The sequence below is a fragment of the Diaphorina citri genome, unplaced genomic scaffold (genome assembly GCF_000475195.1).
Source record: "Diaphorina citri unplaced genomic scaffold, Diaci psyllid genome assembly version 1.1 scaffold1450, whole genome shotgun sequence".
Classification (NCBI taxonomy): domain Eukaryota; kingdom Metazoa; phylum Arthropoda; class Insecta; order Hemiptera; family Psyllidae; genus Diaphorina; species Diaphorina citri.
Window position 1 is genome coordinate 9,051 of NW_007378876.1, and position 20,588 is coordinate 29,638.

The window sequence follows — 20,588 nt, forward strand, 5'->3', positions numbered from 1 at the left end:
AGAATTTAGTGTCTTGAACTGTACCCTTTTATGAGCCACTTGGGAACTAAACCCAGAGAAAGGAATGGACTTGTAGAAGTCGGGAAGTTAGGTAAGAGTAGTTTTAGTATAGTGGCAAAGTAGTAGTTTTTAGTGGACGAGTACAGAAGCATTAGTAAGACTTAACACGTAGTAGGTAGGGGACACCCACAGAAGTATGTATAGTGGAAGCTTTAGTGGGTAAAGATATCTCCTCTTTGTAAATCGTACTCTTAAAATTATTTTAAAATGTTGGTCAAGGGGTACCTAGTGACTACAATTCGTGGGTAAAGTGTAGTAACCATTAGACCTACCCAGTCGGTATACTTCGTTAACGTACGCCGACGACCGAAAAGGGCCGGGGTGAGTCCGGACCCACTCCAATTACACTCCACCAATCTAACAATGGTTTACCTCCCCAAGTTTCATAAAAAAAATAGTTATAGGTAGTTAGTAGTGATTTTTTACATAATAATTTACACCTCTGAAGTTTGCGTTGGTAGTGATTTTTGAAATTCGTCGCCTCCGTTTCTTAATAAAAGAAATAAAAAATCGGAAAACAAAAACATGAACAAGAAAAAGTGACCACCAAGAAGCAACTTGCCATTAAAACATGGATGATGCCCAAACATACTGGGCGGTTTATTTATTTAAATTAATTTCTTCTTGCTTACTTTGGTGTTTTCTTTGTTGTTTCTTTCTCTTATTCTTCCTCTTTTTTTCTTTTCCTCCTTCCTTCCTCCTTCTTGTTAGTTTCCCACCTCTCCTTCTGTCTTCCTCTTTTTGAAGTGGGAGGTAAAGGTAAACCGGTTACGTCTGTTCAGTAGGAGGTTCACTGAGACAAACCCAGGGGTAGGTATCAGTTTTAGGAAGTAGGTAGTCGCCGATGTTAATAGCCTAGGTTTAGGTCGCAGTCAGGTCTGAGGCCAGGAAGGAGAATCTGGGCTATTTGGGTATTACATTTGAACAGGGGAGTTTTTTTTTTTTTTTTTTTTTTTTTTGTACTCTTGCATCAAGAACTTGTAGTTGTGCTTTTTACTTCTGGTTAATTACACTAATTACTTAGAGTAGTCACATGTATGTAAGTTACAGTTCGTTCTATGAAATTATCTGTAAGGACATGGAACAAGCCCAGATATTGCTTCTGGGCATCCAAAGGGGTTCTAAACCTCCAATCCTTCCAACACCGTGAGATAGATACCCATACCTAGCTCACGGACACGAAAATAATAAGAACCTACAGTAGTTTTTTTTATGAAAAAAAAAGAAGAAAAAAAATAGAAGTTATCACATTAAAGTCCCACTTTAATGTTTAAATTTAAAAGCAAATAAAACCATCTATCTCTTTTCAGATGTTTGCCAAATACGATGACACAGAGATAGGTGCTCTGGAGTGTGAAGACATCGAGGAAAAAATTGAATTTAATAGGTGGGGAGATACGTTTTTATTTTACAAAATGAAATGAGCTCAGTTCAATAAATTATCTCCTAGGCCAGCAGTCAATGTTTGATCTTACCAAAAAGTCCAAATGCATGACAGAGCTGTTGCTGTAGCTGCTTCAACTATAGCCAAATGGTGATGACAGAATAATGAAAGGTTATCGTTTTTTCTGCCATACACTGGGGTGATGGTCTCTAGTCATGTTAATCTTCAAACTTTTTTGTTTCTCAGAAGACATGGTTGAGGGGGGAATGGACAATTTGATAAACTCACCTGTTTCCAAGAGCCTAAAGTAGTTTGCAAGTTTGTCATGGATTTAGTAAAGGCCGAGGAGTTTGAGAAGGAACGACAAGTGGTGAGTACAACATATTGTAGGTAACTACAATATTCTTCTTACTTGGCTTTTGACGTGTTCAGACAGGGTCGGCGTTTTTCGTCAACCTCTCAATCAGCCCTATCTAGGGGTTACATGGTGTCTGTTTGTAATTAATAATTATTAACACAGGTGAAGACAAAGTACTTTTCATCTTTTACTTATTATAATTTATTACATGGTTTTAATGCTATGTACTTGACAAAGTATCCCAGTTTGAAAATGTGATTGTAAATAGTCAATCTATGTTTGAATTTGGGATGATAAAACTTCAGTTGTTATAGTTTTGTCTTCTTCTTCTCCTCAAACATTTTTAGATTTTTTTTTTAATCCTCCCCGCCTTCATTTGCTCCTTTTCTTTCCAGGAAAAATTTAGCACCGAGAACACTGGTATTAATCGCTGTGGTCGAATAGCCGAGGAGTCTGATACGGAGGATAGCAGTGAGGATGAATTCGAGAAGATGGTGATTCGGGAGAAGGAGAAGTGGGACTGCGAGTCTATTCTGTCTACGTACTCCAACATTTACAATCACCCCACCCTCATTACAGAGCCCAAGGTAAAGCATAAGGTCGTCAGTAGTGTCAGTAGTCAGCCTAGTTCTAGTTTCCATTAGACTGGCTTAGGCCTTAGAGAGTAGCTCAGCGCGTCTGCCTTGCAAGTGCTATAATACGTACAAGGGGAAGAGAATAATTTGTTTAAAAAGCCCGTAATTTTGTACCTATAAAATTTATTTGATTCGAAATAAAACATTTTTTTTTTTTTTTTTCAAATAAAACACGTGCAAATTTTCTCATTAGTTTTTAGGCTCATTCTGAGCTCCCATGTGGAAATTTTCGAAGCTCTACGTTTTACCGAACTACTATTTCTACCCTTCTCTTTTCACACTACTTACTTATCCTTGGCTGCTGCCTTATCGACCATATGCCTGTGTCACAGCAGCTGCCCATTCTCCTCTTTCCTGAGCCACTTGCTTCCATTCTTCCGGATTGATTTCCATGAAGTCTCAAGATCCTTCTTTATGTTGTACTTTTCAGACTAACAAAATCAAAATCAATCCGAAGACCGGCATCCCTATCACGTCCGTGTCTACCAAACTGGAGACAGCTTTGGTTTATGATTTTACCCTACATTTTTTGATGACAGACTTTATGCCAACTACCTTTTCATATTAACCTCACCCAGCCTGGGGTAGCCAGGATGCCAACAATACAGGATTGATGCTCAGATGGTCACCTAATTAAATAGCAATCATGGACATTATGAACTTGAGTAGAAGTTTTGACGAGCCTTGGTCAAGGGTGTGGGTTCACACCTAGTCAAAACATGAAATTATTTTGTCAATTTTTTTTCTGACTTTGACCATAGTGATAGTAGTAGTCTACTGCTGGGGTAATGGGCTTTTCAGCCTTAGTCCAGTAGTATAAAAAAAGCACTATTTTATGTCATTACAACTCAGAATGATGATTGGTATAGTAGCTACAGGGGCAAGTGATTGCTAAAGTGAAATGCCAGAGGTGGTTGGAAAAACTTACTTTTCTTGGCCTCCGCGACTTTCTCCGCTGCTCTCTTTTCTGCTGCCAACAACTGTTGGATTCCTTGCGTTTGACTTGCCATTTTCAAAGGAGATTTAGCTCGAAATGAAAGTTTTTCGAAGAGTTTGATAAAAATTGATAAGACAACCAACACCCAACAAGAAGAAACACCACCCCAAATTTTCTAGTGAAATGCGCATGCGCAGAAAATAGGGTTTCTAATTTACGGTTTGCCGTTTGCAGTACGTTAGTTTCTGATCAAAATGAAATCTGGCAACACTGATGACAGTGACCAGTGACGGTTGAAATTTTAAAAAAATTTAGTTCGATCTCCGATTTTCTTAAAAAAAAAAAGTAAAAAGGTTGAAAGGTTCGTACGAAACATTTCCTATTATAACGCGTCAACGCGGGTCAGACGGTCTGATATCAGAACTAGAATCGCCACTAAAAGTCGACCGTGGCAATCCGAAACCTGAAACGTATAGGTAGGTAGGTAGGTAGGTATAGTTATCGTAAAAAAATTCATTCCCGCCTACCCGCCTCCCACCGCGCTGCAGCTCAAGCGGCAGAACTGCGCTGAATCTTTGGGTTGAATTCTCAAGTCTTTATTTGCTGCAGAAGTTCAAATTCAAAGTAAGTACCGGCGGCCTAGTTGGCTTGGTTGGTAGCGCGTCTGCCTTGTAAGCGCTAGGCTGCGGGTTCGATTCCAACCCGGGGTGGATTTTATCCTGAAAGGATAAGGGTTCGTTCTCGGAACAGCTGGCTTTTTCCTATCCTGTCGTCCTTCTCTCTTCGATTTCGGGACGATAAGACCCTAGCAGTTGCAGTTCCCTCTATCAAACTTCTTGAAAAAAAATAGGTAGGTACCATATTCGAGAAAAGAGCACCCAGCCTGAGTGAAGTTGGGAAAAAATAGCAGCATGCGATTGTCCAGATAGTGACGGATCCGGATACCAAGCACGCGCGTTGCTTAACTTCTGTGTTCTGTGAACCATTGGAACCAGGGCCGTATTTAAGGGGGGGCTGTCCGCCCCCCCCCCCAAAAGAATTTATCAACAAGAAAGTCCATGCTCCTGGTATACATCTGGCATAAGAACACGGGAGATTGGCATTCATCTGTCATAAGACAATGAGAAACTGGCATTAATTTGGCATAAGAAGACAAGACTGCCTTGGTGTTATCTCCTGTTTATAAAATCATGAGCTTGAAATGAGAAGAATTAATTACCTTTAAAGTTATTGCTGTTGTATCTTTAACAGTGACCACACTATAGTTAGGTGATGTTGAGTCCATACTCTGAAGTTTTTTCCCACCAAAGTCCTTTGTTCTACTTTATATGGATTCCAGGCAATATTGATCAAGTGATCAGCATTACGTGAACATTGCTTTATATCTAGGGCTCAGCATCTACCACTAATTTTTTCAAGAAATGTTCAACTTCTTTTTGTTATTAATTATTCCTTTACATCTTTGATATTGCAATAAAGATTTTTATTCTTCCTTTGTTGACTTTTTCACTTGTTGGTTCTCTTTTATCTGATAAAAACTGCTTTTCATTCTAATGGAAAATAAAATGAAAACAGAACCATGTTTAATCAACAAAATGCATAATTTAATTTGTAATTTAAGAACTTATTTTGACAATGAATGGCATACGTGGTGGGATGTCTAAAAATTGAAGTCCAAGTTTTTAGTCAATGCTTGCCATTGCAATGACATTTAAGAAAAATAGCTTACAAGCTTGTCTTGAGAAAAAAAAAAAAAAAAAAAAAAAACAATGAGTGGGGCTGGGAAAAGCCAGCAGCATGCAATTCCTCATATGGTGACCCATCCAGATACCAATGATGTGAAATGGTGCTTAACATCAGTGATCCATGGGGAACTGGTTGTAAAATTTTATTATGTGTAGTCTAGCCCCCCAATTACAAGCTTAGCCTCCTTTTTTTTTCTCTCTTCTTTCTGACACCAGCCACTTCTGTGAAAAAATACCAGGTCATAGCCTTGGCTAAGCTTATAACTTGCAATAAAAGAGTGTTGTGAGAACTGCTTCATAGCCACACTGTCACTGAAGACCTTGGTAGATAAATGACATTAGAACTCCAAGAAAGTAGAATAAAGTATTACGGATCTCATGTTTTATCTCACAGTCGCACCAACTAATGTACCAACAACTATTCTAAATTTCAAACAAAAAGACTTTATGTAATAGAAAGTAAAGGAATGTTTAAGAGACACAGATAAATTTTCTAACCACACATTAAACTCTAGCTTCTAATACACTGATGCCCCAAAGGGGAAGTCTCACACCCCATATTCTCTCTCCAAGTGGAAATTATTGTGCTCAAGCTCAAAGAATTCAAGAGCTAGATTAAAATGTATGTGGATGAATGAACAGAAGGATGAAGATGGAGTTCCCTTACTTGGCAGCTCTGAAATTCTTGTGCAGTTCTGGCTTGATGTCATACACCAAGTCCAATACTTTCCTGATAACCTGAAATAGAATACAAAAATATTTAAGTAATGAAGTTGCACAATATAAAACTGTTGAGATAGGAACTACTACTGACCAATTCAGTAATAAAGGTACTAAGTAAAAAGCAATTTTGCTGTTCAATTTTTTATTTTAGCATCACAATTCTATGCTTCTCTATTAAAGGAAAGAGACATAACTAGGTGTGTTATGAAATTTAGGCTATAAACTTGAACTGCCTAACATTAAGGCATTTTCTAGGATGCTTACATTTTCCTTGTTGTTTTCAACAGCTTTGTTCATCTCATCAATTTTCAGTTTGGTGTCGGACTCGATCTTGGCAGCCACATCATCCCTTGATCCCATGAACTGTGGGGAAAAAGAATAACAATAATTTAAATTTTGCTGTCAGATGGCAGTGAAAACCATAACACTTTTCTGAGGAAGAATTTGAATCAAGTACTTATTAACCATATTGCTCTTTGTGCTGTCAGTCAATCCACTTTGATCCATAGGGGTGATAGGGGCATCCTTCAGACAAAACCTTGCAGAGGCGGTTACTTTAGCTTGAGAGAGATTATGGACCAGGGATTTCCAACTTCCATGTGTATGAGGGCCACATTTATTTATTTATTATTTATTTTATAAGTTTCCATTTATTGGTTTTTCAGAACAATTCTCTCATCAAAATAAATTGTTAACAAATGGTATACCCATCCGTAAAAGCCAGAGCTTGTGCCACGGATGGGGAGTACATGATACATTGGGAGATACTTCACAGGCTAAACGTAGGGGAGCATTGTAGGACACTAGAACATGAAATAGTTGGCTGCAGCCTTGATAGTACAATATTACACTGACTTACTTTAGCTTCATATTCTCGGAAGATTTTCTCTCTTTCCTGTCTGTACTTCTCAATGTCTTCTTGGGCCTCTTCCTTGGCTTGCTTCAATCTTCTTGCTTTCCCTGGAAACAGAAAGAAAAATATTAGAATTCTAAGAACAGTACAATAGTTCTAAACTAAAATGAATGTTTCTTTCGGGGCGCGTAGGAGGTGCTTCTGCCCGCCTGGGATTCGCGGACTCGGCTGCTCTCATCTTGGGTGGGGAAGGTGTGCTTTCGCCCGGCCAAGTAACGCGGCTCGGTGGTGTGATTTGAAGACGGTGAGTGTGGTGAGTCGCCCGATGGGTTTTGCCAGACGCCAATCGGGAACGAGTCCACGGGAACGGTTGTTGTGGGTTGCTGGAAACAAAGGGGGCAAGTTTTACTATTACATACGTGCGATAAAAGTGGCTACATAAAGCGTCTTTCGGGGGGAAGTGGTACGAACGTATGTTATGGGTATAAGGAGATAAGGACTCTAGGTTGGCCTATACCCTGTACCTTATTGTTCTCCCGTTTTCAAACGTTTCGGGTCAATAGTCCTGTTTTCATTGAAATTTTGTCAGTCTTATCATTGGCGAATCTGTCAATAAAATATGGAATCACCTATTAACAATGAAACAAAAAAAGGGGGGGGAGAAAAGCGCAAACAAGTTTTGTACATCTGACGAGAAATGTGAAAATTTTACTACGTTGAACAAAACGAAAATTCCTGTTCTGTTGTAGATGGGGAGAAAATATTAGAATTCTAACAACAGTACAATAGTTCTAAACTAAAATGAATGTGGCATATAAGAGATCAAGAAGAGACCACCTTAACATAATAACAGAGTTACAAGCAAAGGGCTCTATGTATTTCTAGGAAAACTAACAGAGACGGCTTTGGTTTGGGATTTTACCCTACATTTGATGACGTACTTTATGCCAACTACCTTTTCATTTTAACCTCACCCAGCCTGGGGTAGCCAGGATGCCAACAATACAGGATTGATGCTCACCTAACTAAATAGCAATCATGGACATTATGAACTTGAGTAGAAGTTTTGACGAGCCTTGGTCAAGGGTGTGGGTTCACACCTAGTTAAAACATGAAATTATTTTGTCAAAATTTTTTCTGACTGACCATAGTGATAGTAGTAGTCTACTGCTGGGGTGATGGGCTTTTCAGCCTTAGTCCAGTAGTATAAAAAATGCACTATTTTATGTCATTACAACTCAGAATGATGATTGTTATAGAAGCTACAGGGGCAAGTGATTGCTAAAGTGAAATGCCAGAGGTGGTTGGGAAAACTTACTTTTCTTGGCCTCCGCGACTTTCTCCGCTGCTCTCTTTTCTGCTGCCAACAACTGTTGGATTCCTTGGGTTTGACTTGCCATTTTCAAAGGAGATTTAGCTTGAAATGAAAGTTTTTCCAAGAATTTGATAAAAATTGATAAGACAACCAACACCCAACAAGAAGAAACACCACCCCAAATTTTCTAGTGAAATGCGCATGCGCAGAAAATAATTGGGGAGCTCCAAGTTGACTAATCCGATTTTCGCCCCTCTGATATGCATCCCCAATTCCCTACTCTGAAATTTAACATCCAACTTCCGGCCGTGAGTGCCTGAGCTAGAAATGTGAACTAATTATTCTAAGGTAAGAGACACTGTCAATACTTTTTTTTTTAATGATACAAATTAATAATATTAAAATCGATATAAAAAACGTATACTAAATCAAGCAGGTCCATAATAAGCTGCTAGTGCTGCTTCTAACATAATAATAATAAGTAATAGTGCTTATTTATACTGCTCGCATAGGACTGAACAGTCCCTTTACTCCAGCAGTAGGCTACTACTATTATTGTGGTCAAATTCTCAAATTATATGAGGATAAAATTCCATACCTCGGCTGGATTGAACCCACGCCCTCCTGTTTACCAGGCGAGCGCCTTGACCACTATACCACCGAGGCAGGTTTGGGTATGGTTTACCACGCCCTCCTGTTTACCAGGCGAGCGCCTTGACCACTACACCACCGAGGCAGGTATAGAAGTATAACTATAGGTACATACCCTCCTGTTTACCAGGCGAGTGCCTTGACCACTACACCACCGAGACCTAACATAGGTTTTTGTCGTTATTTAGTGGGAAAGGTTAATGTACAATGTTATTTGTTTAGAAATTACAGTTTCATTATAAAGATTAGATGAAGAAAACGACTTCGTCGCGTCGGTCCCATTAAATCATTTGTAACCTATTGAACGCCAATTCAAGTTGATGTGTGAATATTATGAAGTCATATATGTAGATAGATAGGTACTTATAAATCTAGTCACAAGTTTTAACCTTTTTACATTTTGTATGATAATGATAAAATGTAAATAAATTCATGTACAAATTTACCTCTAACTTGGCCTTTTCTTTTTGGATCTTATACATTTTCCCCCTGGGTTCAAGACTACATTCTCCCCACTCCTTAGTTGTGAATGGTCGGCCTTACTTTTTACTCCACATATAGAAAAAGTATTGACAAACGGTATGTTTATTTTCTGCACGTAAAGAAAAAACCAAGTAGAGGGAGGTACAGAGTCGCTCGTGGGGCAGAATCCTTAGAGAAGGAAGACTGAATAGGAGTAAACCAGCCGTTCCGAGAACAAAATTACATACATTTAGGACAGGGTAGTTGTACTCATATTAATATAAATGGTAAGTAATACCATTATGATCATAGTTACCATACACTACGGTGCTGACAACTAGTATGGAAGACATTGGTCGATTTTCTGTTTGATTCCCAACCGCGTTATTCGACACAAATTGAAGCCATCAATCATGTCTGACCTGTAAGAGAAGAAGAAAATTAAAGAAAGTGAGAAAATGAAACCTTTTTATTTGTTGCTTGTTGAAAAAATGTGTGAGAAATGTCCACTTATGATCAAACCCGCCGCACTTTGAAAGCGTAGACGCGCGACTTGCAAATTAAAATCCATCACTAAAAGAGATTTGATAGAGGGAACTGTAACTGCTAAAGTCTTATCGTCCCGAAATCAAAGAGAGAAGGAAGACAGGATAGGAGAAAGCCAGCCATTCCGAGAACGAACATTATCTGTTCAGGATTTGAAAAAATGTCTGAGAAATGTCCACTTATGATCAAACCCGCCGCACTTTGAAAGCGTAGACGCGCGACTTGCAAATGAAATCCATCACTAAAAGAGGTTTGACAGAGGGAACTGTAACTGCTAAAGTCTTATCATCCCGAAATCAAAGAGAGGAAGACTGGATAGGAGAAAGCCAGCCATTCCGAGAACGAACATTATCTGTTCAGGATAAAATCCGCCCCGGGCGGAAATCGACCCCTAGCACTTACAAGGCAGATCCACTACCAACCAAGCCAACTAAGCTGGCTATACAGTGATATTAAACCCATTTTTTCTTCCAAATATTTAACACTGGACCACATATGTTCCATTTCCATACTTACTCAGTATTCGGAGTCATCACCAAGCTGTGTGTATTACAAGGCAGATGCACTACCAACCAAGCTAACTAGGCTGGCTATACAGTGATATTAAACCCATTTTTTTCTTCCAAATATTTAACACTGGACCACATATGTTCCATTTCCATACTTACTCAGTATTCGGAGTCATCACCAAGCTGTGTGTATATCTACTAGATGGTGGAGTTTCAATATTGAACGGGCTGTACAGTTTAGTAGGAGTTCTTCCCAATATTCGCTTGGGAGTGATCGGTGATGGAGTACAGGGACTGGGTGATTCAGTCAACTGATACCTCCGACGAGTTGAACTTCTCAGCTTCTGAACAGACAAAAAATTGAATTTAATAGGTGGGGAGATATGTTTTTATTTTACAAAATGAAATGAGCTCAGTTCAATAAATTATCTCCTAGGCCAGCAGTCAAACAGCTGATCTTACCAAAAAGTCCAATGTCCAAATGCATGACAGAGTTGTTGCTGTAGCTGCTTCAACTGTAGCCAAATGGTGATGACAGAATAATGAAAGGTTATTGTTTTTTCTGCCATACACTGGGGTGATGGTCTCTAGTCATGTTAATCTTCAAACTTTTTTGTTTCTCAGAAGATATGGTTGAGGGGGGAATGGACAATTTGATAAACTCACCTGTTTCCAAGAGCCTAAAGTAGTTTGCAAGTTTGTCATGGATTTAGTAAATTTAGTTTTACTATTGCTAACAAGTTTTCCTCTCGACTGGTGAAACTGATTCATGGAAATGTTGGAGAGCAGGGTGGAATTGAACCAACTGTTGTTGGAATTTGATTTGCGCTTGGAGATTTGTGATGTGTTTGATTGGATTGTGGAAGACAAGGAGTATGGACATTCATCGTCGAACTTATCTTGAAGTTTCCTAAAAATTAAAAGGGAGGAAAATTTCATTAAAATGCTGGTTATGCCTGTCTGAAAGCAACTTTGCTCTTTGCAAATATTTTGATGTCACCATTACTTACAATTACGTATTTACCTAATAGCCATGCAAAGTGAGATTCAAAGTTAGTTTTTTTTTCTGGAACAGGGACCTCCTGTCTGCTGATAGGCTAATGGCCTGTATTTCTGAAGGGTGTGGTCTCAAATAACAGGTCTCAAGGTTATCAAACTATATATTATCCAGGTATCTACAATCAAACATGTGTGTTATGGAAGCTGCCTAGAAAGTGCTATTTTCACTTACCTCCTTTTGACGACTACATTTTCTTTTTCGCACTCAGGTGTAGGATCAAGATCGTCACTCAGTCTTTTGAAAGACTGGAAATTTTCCACAGAAGTTTTAGTTTTGGACAACACTTTTTTAATGGGTTTCTTCTTTTCCTTTACAAGGTCTTTCACAATACTTATGTTACTGATGTTCCGGGCTCTGCGATTCATGTTCATTTTGAAAGGATAGCTTGAGATAAGAGGAATGAAACACTTTTCGTTTAAAATTGGGCACTTTTTATTCAAGTTTTCATTAGAAATATTTTACTCTTTCCTTTTCTTCCTGCTTGCTGCTTTCCAAAAGTCAAAAGTGTCCAAAACCGTTAAAAAATCAAAAAAAGTGGTTTGTTTACAAAATCGTTTTACAAATCCAATAGCGATATATCGATATCGAATCGGATAATCGATTATCCTCCACATTTCTCATTTGCAGTTCGTATTTTAGGTACAAAAGTAGGGGAAGTTCTTGCGAAATCGGGCTGTGTTCTCAAACCTGAAACAGTTGGTGATAAAAAAAAGAGCAAAGACTGCTAACTGCAAAGAGCACATGAGATGAGACATGAGAAAAGTGAAAAGGTGAAAAGAAAAAGAACTTAAGAGAAGTTAAAGTATTATTCTTTGACTTTGTCCTTCTTGTGATCTTTTATTCTTATTAGGCAGAGCACCTGACAGTGGTCGACACCCGACACCAGTCCCTGGAACACTCATTCATTGAAGCACAGCTCCTCCGGAGAGAGGATCTAGCCAAGACGCTGAGACAATTTTCCTAGAATTGTACACTCTGGAGTAGTAAAAAAAAACTTTAGATAGGTACATCTTTGTTGGAAATTTCCTGAGAAAATGGTAAGTAAAAATTCATGCAATTTTAGGGATACCTATGTATCTGAATCAAGTAGGTATAGATTGTACAAGTTACCTATTGGTAGAAAATAAACCCTGTAGGTACCTACCGGGATCACCTGATGAACAAGAGATCTACAGAAGACTTATTTATCCATCTTTAATTGCTTTGGTTCATATACTGAAATATTTTCAACATAACATCCAATCTCCTTGTGTAAGAAATCTAATTCTCAACAACTATTTTTTGTTTTCAGGGTAAAAACAAGAAGAGATTCATCGACAAAAAGAATGCCATCACTTTCCATCTGGTTCACCGAAGTCAGAAAGATCCACTGCTTGTTGATGAGACAGCCCCTCAGCATGTTCAGATGGCACTGAAAACCATAACACTTTTCTGAGGAAGAATTTGAACCAAGTACTTATTAACCATATTGCTCTGTGTGCTGTCAGTCAATCCACTTTGATCCATAGGGGTGATAGGGGCATCCTTCAGACAAAACCTTGCAGAGGAGGTTACTTTAGCTTGAGAGAGATTATGGACCAGGGATTTCCAACTTCCATCTGTATGAGGGCCACATTTATTTATTTATTATTTATTTTATAAGTTTCCATTTATTGGTTTTTCAGAACAATTCTCTCATCAAAATAAATTGTTAACAAATGGTATACCCATCTGTAAAAGCCGGAGCTTGTGCCACGGATGGGGAGTACATGATACATTGGGAGATACTTCACAGGCTACATACATAGGGGAGCATTGTAGGACACTAGAACATGAAATAGTTGGCTGCAGCCTTGATAATTAGTACAATATTACAATGACTTACTTTAGCTTCATATTCTCGGAAGATTTTCTCTCTTTCCTGTCTGTACTTCTCAATGTCTTCTTGGGCCTCTTCCTTGGCTTGCTTCAATCTTCTTGCTTTCCCTGGAAACAGAAAGAAAAATATTAGAATTCTAAGAACAGTACAATAGTTCTAAACTAAAATGAATGTTCTGGAAACGGGTTACTATGTCAAGTAACATGATAAAGAATGATAGGTATATACTATGTTTTATCAAGTGAAAACATAGTACATACCTATCATTCTTTAAAATGAATGTGGCATATAAGAGATCAAGAAGAGACCACCTTAACATGATAACAGAGTTACAAGCAAAGGGCTCTATGTATTTCTAGGAAAACTAATGGAGACGGCTTTGGTTTGGGATTTTACCCTACATTTGATGACGGACTTTATGCCAACTACCTTTTCATATTAACCTCACCCAGCCTGAGGTAGCCAGGATGCCAACAATACAGGATTGATGCTCACCTAACTAAATAGCAATCATGGACATAATGAACTTGAGTAGAAGTTTTGACGAGCCTTGGTCAAGGGTGTGGGTTCACACCTAGTCAAAACATGAAATTATTTTGTCAATTTTTTTCTGACTTTGACCATAGTGATAGTACTAGTCTACTGCTGGGGTAATGGGCTTTTCAGCCTTAGTCCAGTAGTATAAAAAAGCACTATTTTATGTCATTACAACTCAGAATGATGATTGTTATAGTAGCTACAGGGGCAAGTGATTGCTAAAGTGAAATGGCAGAGGTGGTTGGAAAAACTTACTTTTCTTGGCCTCCGCGACTTTCTCCGCTGCTCTCTTTTCTGCTGCCAACAACTGTTGGATTCCTAGAGACACTGTTCATTTTGGGTCAGCATGTTGCATGATTAATTGATTATTGATTAATTTATTAATTCCAGCATGATGGATGAATAATGCCGGATTACTGACTTTTAATTCGGTTTAAGACATTTAGGTTTAACTCTTGTATTCTTGGATGAAGCAATCTGATTGGCTGAAAAGTTTGAAATCAACCAATCAGAAATCAGGTGACCAGTGACGGTTGAAATTTTAAAAAAATTTAGTCCGATCTCCGATTTTCTTAAAAAAAAGTAAAAAGGTTCGTACGAAACATTTCCTATTATAACGCGTCAACGCGGGTCAGACGGTCTGATATCATCAGAACCAGAATCGCCACTAAAAGTCGACGTGGCAATCCGAGTTACCTATCGTAAAAAAATTCATTCCCGCATTTCCCGCCTCCCAGTCCTCCCACCGCGCTGCAGCTCAAGCGGCAGAACTGCGCTGAATCTTTTGCTGCAGAAGTTCAAATTCAAACTTCAAAGTAAGTACCTACCGGCGGCCTAGTTGGCTTGGTTGGTAGCGCGTAGCGCGTCTGCCTTGTAAGCGCTAGGCTGCGGGTTCGATTCCAACCCGCGGTGGATTTTATCCTGAAAGGATAAATAAGGGTTCGTTCTCGGAACAGCTGGCTTTTTCCTATCCTGTCGTCCTTCTCTCTTCGATTTCGGGACGATAAGATATCCTAGCAGTTGCAGTTCCCTCTATCAAACTTCTTGAAAAAAAATTAGGTAGGTACAATAAAAGTTTTTTTTTTTTTTTGTACCATATTCGAGAAAAGAGCACCCAGCCTGAGTGAAGTTGGGAAAAAATAGCAGCATGCGATAGAGGAGGAGAACTATCGATAGCACTATCGATAACTATCGATAGTTTTGACTATCGAACGCTATCGATAGTTGAGGCTTGACTATCGTACCATATCGTACCGTACTTAATTGTACCTGACCGTACTTGACTGACCCTAACCGTACCGTGCCGTATCGTACCATACCTTACCTGACCGTAACGTACCGTACTGTACCGTTTTACCTGGCCATACTATTTTGGCACCATATTATACTTTTATTCGTTTTCGCCCCTAATTTGAGCACCACTGCGAGTTTTGAAAAATCGGTTCTCAGGATACCTTTACTTACTAAAAGGCAAGACAACTATCTTACTTACAAACTTCATGTAAATTGACCCACCCGTTTTGGCCATGGGTCGATTTTTAGTAGTTTTTTGGTCATAGTTTGGAAACCACTGCGAGTTTCGGTTTTTGGGGGATTTTTAGTCCGTCCTTCCTTTATTATTACAATAGTAATAAAAAGGTATAAGGGACGGACTATTGTATTCGCTTCGGTGTCGTCTGTGTGTGTCAGTCTGTCTGTTCCCATAGAAGGACTTATGATATCCAAACCTGGTCGACCTATATATCAAATTAAAGGTCTTTTTACCAGGATCACGAAAATTTGCCAGAATATACGGTCGCGCTACGCGCTCCCGGGGCTTCGCGGGGTTGTGCATGGGGTCGCGCTTCGCGCTCTCTTGTTTACGGTCGCGCTGCGCGCTCCCGGGGTCTTCTTTTACTGGCCTGCATATCTGTTCCATATGTATGTACTTCTAATGGGGAAACTAAAAAACGTCAATATCTTGGGAACGGTTTGGAATCTCGGGAGTTTCCGATTTTTCCCGGTAAGTATGTACGTAAAAAAAAATAATAATAATAATAAGGAATCCAGTGGTGAAAACCGCATCTTCCTAATCCTAACCCATCTAGAAGTGGGTTAGAATTTGTATACGTGAGTCAGTCAGTTACACAAGCGGCTGTGTTAAGGTTAGACTCACACTTCGTGCTTGGGAGGGGGGCGAACCTGAGGGCTTTGTGTGTTCGCTACACGGGGTTGCGTATACATTATTTATTTGGTTGTGCTTTATGCTCCCTTGTTTACACTGTTTACAGTCAAGCTGTGTGCTCCCGGGGCTTTGTAGGGTGTGCAATGTGCATAAGGTCGTTTTTCCAACTCGTTTTTGGACATAGTGGGAGTTTGGTTAGGTTTATATGAAACCTAAGGCCATATTCAGATTCAGCACAAGTATCTAGTCCATTTTTAGGCCCTATATGGAGGGTGTTTTATGATTAAAAAAAGTGTAAAGCTATGGTGTAAAAATGCAATTTTTGAACCAATCCAGAAAAATGGGTACTCAATGTTTAGTGTGGAGCTTTCTTTTCCACTGTCATGGCTTCTGCATAATTACCCAAAGTTCAAGCTTTCCTTAACAAAATACTTAGTGAAAAGAGTAATATCAGGATCAGAACACCTTTGCATGTCACTAAGTGTTGAAATATTTCAGAGAAACTACCTTCATATAAATTTTCTTTTCCACAACAATTCATTAGAAAAGCTGAAAAGCCAAAAAGCCTTTTCTCCTTTCCTAAATCCTAACCAAATAGAGGTTCCAAATTTTTAAAAATCACTAGATTCAAGGAAAAAAAATCACTAGATTTGACATAGATGTATACAAATCTATGAAAAAAAAATTATATTTTGTAAAAAAAAAAAATAAATAAATAAAATTAAAAAAAAATGTTGAAATAAAACCCTGTGACCTAAATTAATATGTGTACAGTTAATAATTTTACTAGGTGACCTTGAAAACCCCAGAATTGAATAAAAGTTGGCTTGCAACTTGCAGGTCGTTTCATTTTGTAGGCCAGTGTAATCATAAAAGCTTTCAATACCTATTATTTTTTCTTCAAAAATACTTTGGACACAAGATCTTAACCTTAGGTATAAATCAATTGGTTTAAAAAAAATGTCAAGTCCAGGCCAAATTCAGTGTAGGGACCCCAAATTTAAAGGATCAAAGTCCATTCATTCAAGGAACTCAAATTTCATCAAAATTGAACCAAGCAATCACAAGTTATAGTGGAACAAACAAACATCTGAACCAAATGCAAAATGGTTGAGTTAAAATGTAGACCTTCACTTACCTATGTTATTATCTCCTGTATATCGAAAATCGTGTGCAAATCCTATCAAGTCAGGGAGATCAACAGGTAACTCAATCACTGGTATTGTATCAAGTGATGGGGAGTATGTGAATGTGTGTTTCCTTGCAAGTATATCATCTGCCTCACTCAGAGACTTGGGAGCATCCTCCATCTTAACTTGTTCAGTATGATCATGCTTTTTTGTAATAGGTTTTCTAGCAATAACTTGTCCAGGATGGACAATGATATATTTCTCATAAACATTATCACTTGTGTTGAATAAGATGCTTGACATAACACTGTCAATAGGAGCAGGCAATTTCCCCAGAGATTCCTCACAAACAAGTTCTACATTCTTATGCAACATATTATTTGTCTTGACATGGTAGAATTTCAGTTTATTATCAATATCCCTGGTGTTGATTTCAGTTTTATCATAAAGCAAGAGGGGACATTTATACATGGGTGTTACGTGTTCATGCTGGATGTGAACTGAATAATTTCCATTATAAGGATAGGGATACTTGCTTTTACTCACTATAGTAACTGACTTCTGTATATTTTTCAGCTTTTCAATGTTAGCACACACAACACTGCTTCTTTTTTCAATAGCATGCAAACATTGTCTGGTTCTCCAAATAGATTTTTTTGTGTGATCAAATACATTTCTCATACTTTCATCCAATATATCTAGTGAGTTTGCTATTTGTATAATGGTATCATTGTGCTTGAGGTCATCTTGTATGAGAGCAATTTCAATGTTTGTAATCTTGATCATGTTGGACTATACAAAGTTCGGTACTTGTGCAGAAGTCATGTCAGTGGAATATTGCTACGAAAGGAGCAGTGACCAGTGTTATTGTAGGGTTAGGTTAAATGCAAAAAGGAGTTTTCATAGTGACAGCAGTGATTTGTGTTATAATAGGGTGAGGTTAAATACAAAAATCTGGTGTGGGCATCACACAACTTTCCTTATCCTATTGAATGGTGCTTATTTGAGTGTTCTGTTGTATAATTTACAATATCTCTAACCGTTTAGTTGATATAGCTGAAAACCGCCAAAAAGCAGTCGAAAACCGCCAAAAAGCGGTCAAAAAACCGCCAACCGCAGCACCTATTTTAACCAAACGTTTTGTGTTGCATCCTTGTCACATTTGTGAACTACATACCAAATTTCAAGTCTTTAGCTTATACCGTTCCCGAGATATTGTTAAATTACACCAAAAACCGCCAAAAAGAGGTAAAATGCCGCCAAGCGTTGCACCGGTCTTAACCAAAAGTTTCGTGTCGCATCCTTGTCACATTTGACATCTACATACCAAATTTCAAGTCTCTAGATCTTACCGTTCTCGAGATATTTTGTTTACAGACAGACAGACACACACACGGACCAATGGCTGAAACTTCGGATTTAGGCTCTAGGGACCTCAAAACGTGTTTTAGCACTAAAATGCAGACTCGTGTGGTCTGTGTCATAACATTGTACCGGGCCCTCTATATCTACTCAACTGGGTCTACCGTTACTATAGTGAAGACTAACCGCTCTCTACTGTTACTTCTTCTATCTGTACATCACTCGAGGTAAGCCTGCAGACTCGTGTGGTCTGTGTCATAACATTGTACCGGGCCCTCTATATCTACTCAACTGGGTCTACCGTTACTATAGTGAAGACTACCTGGACCTTATTGCCATTGTGGCTGGAGTTGTTCAGACCGCCCTCTACTGTGACTTCTTCTATCTGTACATCACTCGAGGTAAGCCTGTAGACTCGTGTGGTCTGTGTCATAACATTGTACCGGGCCCTCTATATCTACTCAACTGGGTCTACCGTTACTATAGTGAAGACTACCTGGACCTAGAGGAGGAGAACTATCGATAGCACTATCGATAACTATCGATAGTTTTGACTATCGAACGCTATCGATAGTTGAGGCTTGACTATCGATAGTGTTTTCGATAGTTTTTTTCTGCACATTTTTCGTTTGTTTTGGTCGTTTTAGAAGTATAGAAGTGAAAAGTGTCAAAAAAATTGTAAAAAAAACATAGATGTATACAAATCTATGAAAAAAAAATTATATTTTGTAAAAAAAAAAAATAAATAAATAAAATTAAAAAAAAATGTTGAAATAAAACCCTGTGACCTAAATTAATATGTGTACAGTTAATAATTTTCTTTAAATTAGGTTAGGTTAGGTCTTTTTGGGGGATAAGACCTTTAGAAACAAGGGAAATATGTAATAAAAAAACTATCGAAAACTATCGATAGTTATCGATAGTTTTTTTGAAAAATATCGATAACTATCGATGGCGCCGACTATCGATAGTTCTCCTCCTCTACTTTTCTCCTTTCCTAATCATCATCATTGTTGTTGCGTCTTCGTAGCCGAAGGTTGCTCAGATTCTTCTAATGACATTCCTCCATTCTTCTCTATTTTCTCCTTTCCTAAATCCTAACCAAATAGAGGTTCCAAATTTTTAAAAATCACTAGATTCAAGGAAAAAAAATCACTAGATTTGACCAAACTAGGTGACCTTGAAAACCCCAGAATTGAATAAAAGTTGGCTTGCAACTTGCAGGTCGTTTCATTTTGTAGGCCAGTGTAATAGAGGAGGAGAACTATCGATAGCACTATCGATATCGATAGTTTTGACTATCGAACGCTATCGATAGTTGAGGCTTGACTATCGATAGTGTTTTCGATAGTTTTTTTCTGCACATTTTTCGATTTAGTGGGGATTGAAAATAAACATAACATAATAATAATAATAAAAATTAAAAAAAAACTAGGTACCTATGATAATGTGAAATTGTATTGTACAATATATGAACGTAGATAAAGTAAGTACAATAAGTAGGTATGTACTGTAGATTAGGAGGAACACCAGTTGAGTCCGAGAATCCCAAATCATCCAAACACGCAACTCGGATGATCTTACCTCGATATCCGAGTTGGTGTGTAGTACCAATTCAGTAATAAAGGTACTAAGTAAGTAAAAAGCAATTTTCCTGTTCAATTTTTTATTTTAGCATCACAATTCTATGCTTCTTTAAAGGAAAGAGACATAACTAGGTGTGTTATGAAATTTAGGCTATAAACTTGAACTGCCTAACATTAAGGCATTTTCTAGGATGCTTACATTTTCCTTGTTGTTTTCAACAGCTTTGTTCATCTCATCAATTTTCAGTTTGGTGTCGGACTCGATCTTGGCAGCCACATCATCCCTTGATCCCATGAACTGTGGGGAAAAAGAATAACAATAATTTAAATTTTGCTGTCAGATGGCAGTGAAAACCATAACACTTTTCTGAGGAAGAATTTGAATCAAGTACTTATTAACCATATTGCTCTTTGTGCTGTCAGTCAATCCACTTTGATCCATAGGGGTGATAGGGGCATCCTTCAGACAAAACCTTGCAGAGGCGGTTACTTTAGCTTGAGAGAGATTATGGACCAGGGATTTCCAACTTCCATGTGTATGAGGGCCACATTTATTTATTTATTATTTATTTTATAAGTTTCCATTTATTGGTTTTTCAGAACAATTCTCTCATCAAAATAAATTGTTAACAAATGGTATACCCATCCGTAAAAGCCAGAGCTTGTGCCACGGATGGGGAGTACATGATACATTGGGAGATACTTCACAGGCT

The 20,588-nt window shown here is 38.3% G+C and overlaps 4 protein-coding genes and 2 long non-coding RNA genes across 7 annotated transcripts in view; 2 read left to right on the top strand and 4 right to left on the bottom strand.

Annotated features, from left to right (window-relative positions):
- Positions 1 to 5,146, top strand: part of LOC103515956 (protein LTV1 homolog) — a gene marked incomplete at its 5' end in the record, with an annotated part of 9,671 nt that extends 4,525 nt beyond the window's left edge. The window contains 1 exon segment of the mRNA XM_017446878.2: positions 4,412 to 5,146. Within this exon segment, the coding sequence (XP_017302367.1) occupies positions 4,412 to 4,458 (47 nt within the window).
- The window catches only part of LOC103515954 (V-type proton ATPase subunit G), a 17,228-nt gene extending 9,025 nt beyond the window's left edge, over positions 1 to 8,203 (bottom strand). The window contains exons 1-4 of the mRNA XM_008480899.3: positions 8,014 to 8,203; positions 6,702 to 6,802; positions 6,107 to 6,205; positions 5,782 to 5,857 (exon numbers count right to left, since the gene is read on the bottom strand). Of these exons, the coding sequence (XP_008479121.1) occupies positions 5,783 to 5,857; positions 6,107 to 6,205; positions 6,702 to 6,802; positions 8,014 to 8,095 (357 nt within the window). The 5' untranslated portion in view covers positions 8,096 to 8,203 and the 3' untranslated portion in view covers position 5,782. The remainder of the gene's footprint in view (positions 1 to 5,781; positions 5,858 to 6,106; positions 6,206 to 6,701; positions 6,803 to 8,013) is intronic.
- A 939-nt stretch (positions 8,204 to 9,142) lies between these two features.
- LOC103515958 lies at positions 9,143 to 11,758 on the bottom strand. 2 transcript variants are annotated; one of them, XM_008480901.3, is made up of 4 exons: positions 11,410 to 11,758; positions 10,845 to 11,088; positions 10,338 to 10,522; positions 9,143 to 9,545 (listed from the first exon to the last, which is right to left on the bottom strand). In XM_008480901.3, exons 1-4 carry the CDS (start codon positions 11,607 to 11,609, stop codon positions 9,461 to 9,463), a joined length of 714 nt encoding a protein of 237 aa, XP_008479123.1. In that variant the 5' UTR covers positions 11,610 to 11,758; the 3' UTR covers positions 9,143 to 9,460. The 2 variants fall into 2 exon arrangements, with proteins under 2 accessions (XP_008479123.1, XP_026684294.1); XM_026828493.1 differs by lacking the exon at positions 11,410 to 11,758 and adding an exon at positions 11,203 to 11,356.
- A 165-nt stretch (positions 11,759 to 11,923) lies between these two features.
- LOC113470225 lies at positions 11,924 to 12,594 on the top strand. The gene is made up of 2 exons (XR_003393356.1): positions 11,924 to 12,275; positions 12,530 to 12,594. It is a non-coding gene; the product is annotated as an uncharacterized LOC113470225 (long non-coding RNA).
- A 509-nt stretch (positions 12,595 to 13,103) lies between these two features.
- LOC113470226 lies at positions 13,104 to 13,951 on the bottom strand. Its single transcript, XR_003393357.1, has 2 exons — positions 13,889 to 13,951; positions 13,104 to 13,203 (listed from the first exon to the last, which is right to left on the bottom strand). It is a non-coding gene; the product is annotated as an uncharacterized LOC113470226 (long non-coding RNA).
- A 2,637-nt stretch (positions 13,952 to 16,588) lies between these two features.
- LOC103515959 (WASH complex subunit 1) lies at positions 16,589 to 17,976 on the bottom strand. The gene has a single exon (XM_008480902.3). The coding sequence runs from the start codon at positions 17,711 to 17,713 to the stop codon at positions 16,928 to 16,930; it is 786 nt and encodes a 261-aa protein (XP_008479124.1). The 5' UTR covers positions 17,714 to 17,976; the 3' UTR covers positions 16,589 to 16,927.
- Between the last annotated feature and the right edge of the window lie 2,612 nt (positions 17,977 to 20,588).

Bases quoted from the DNA above. Each gene is read 5' to 3' on its own strand.
- LOC103515959 (XM_008480902.3), bottom strand. From the start codon at position 17,713: ATGATCAAGATTACAAACATTGAAATTGCTCTCATACAAGATGACCTC.
- LOC103515958 (XM_008480901.3), bottom strand. From the start codon at position 11,609: ATGAACATGAATCGCAGAGCCCGGAACATCAGTAACATAAGTATTGTG. The intron at 10,523-10,844 runs GTGAGTTTATCA...TTGTCTGTTCAG, and splicing joins CTTTAGGCTCTTGGAAACAG to AAGCTGAGAAGTTCAACTCG. The intron at 9,546-10,337 runs GTAAGTATGGAA...CTTCTCTTACAG, and splicing joins GTGATGACTCCGAATACTGA to GTCAGACATGATTGATGGCT.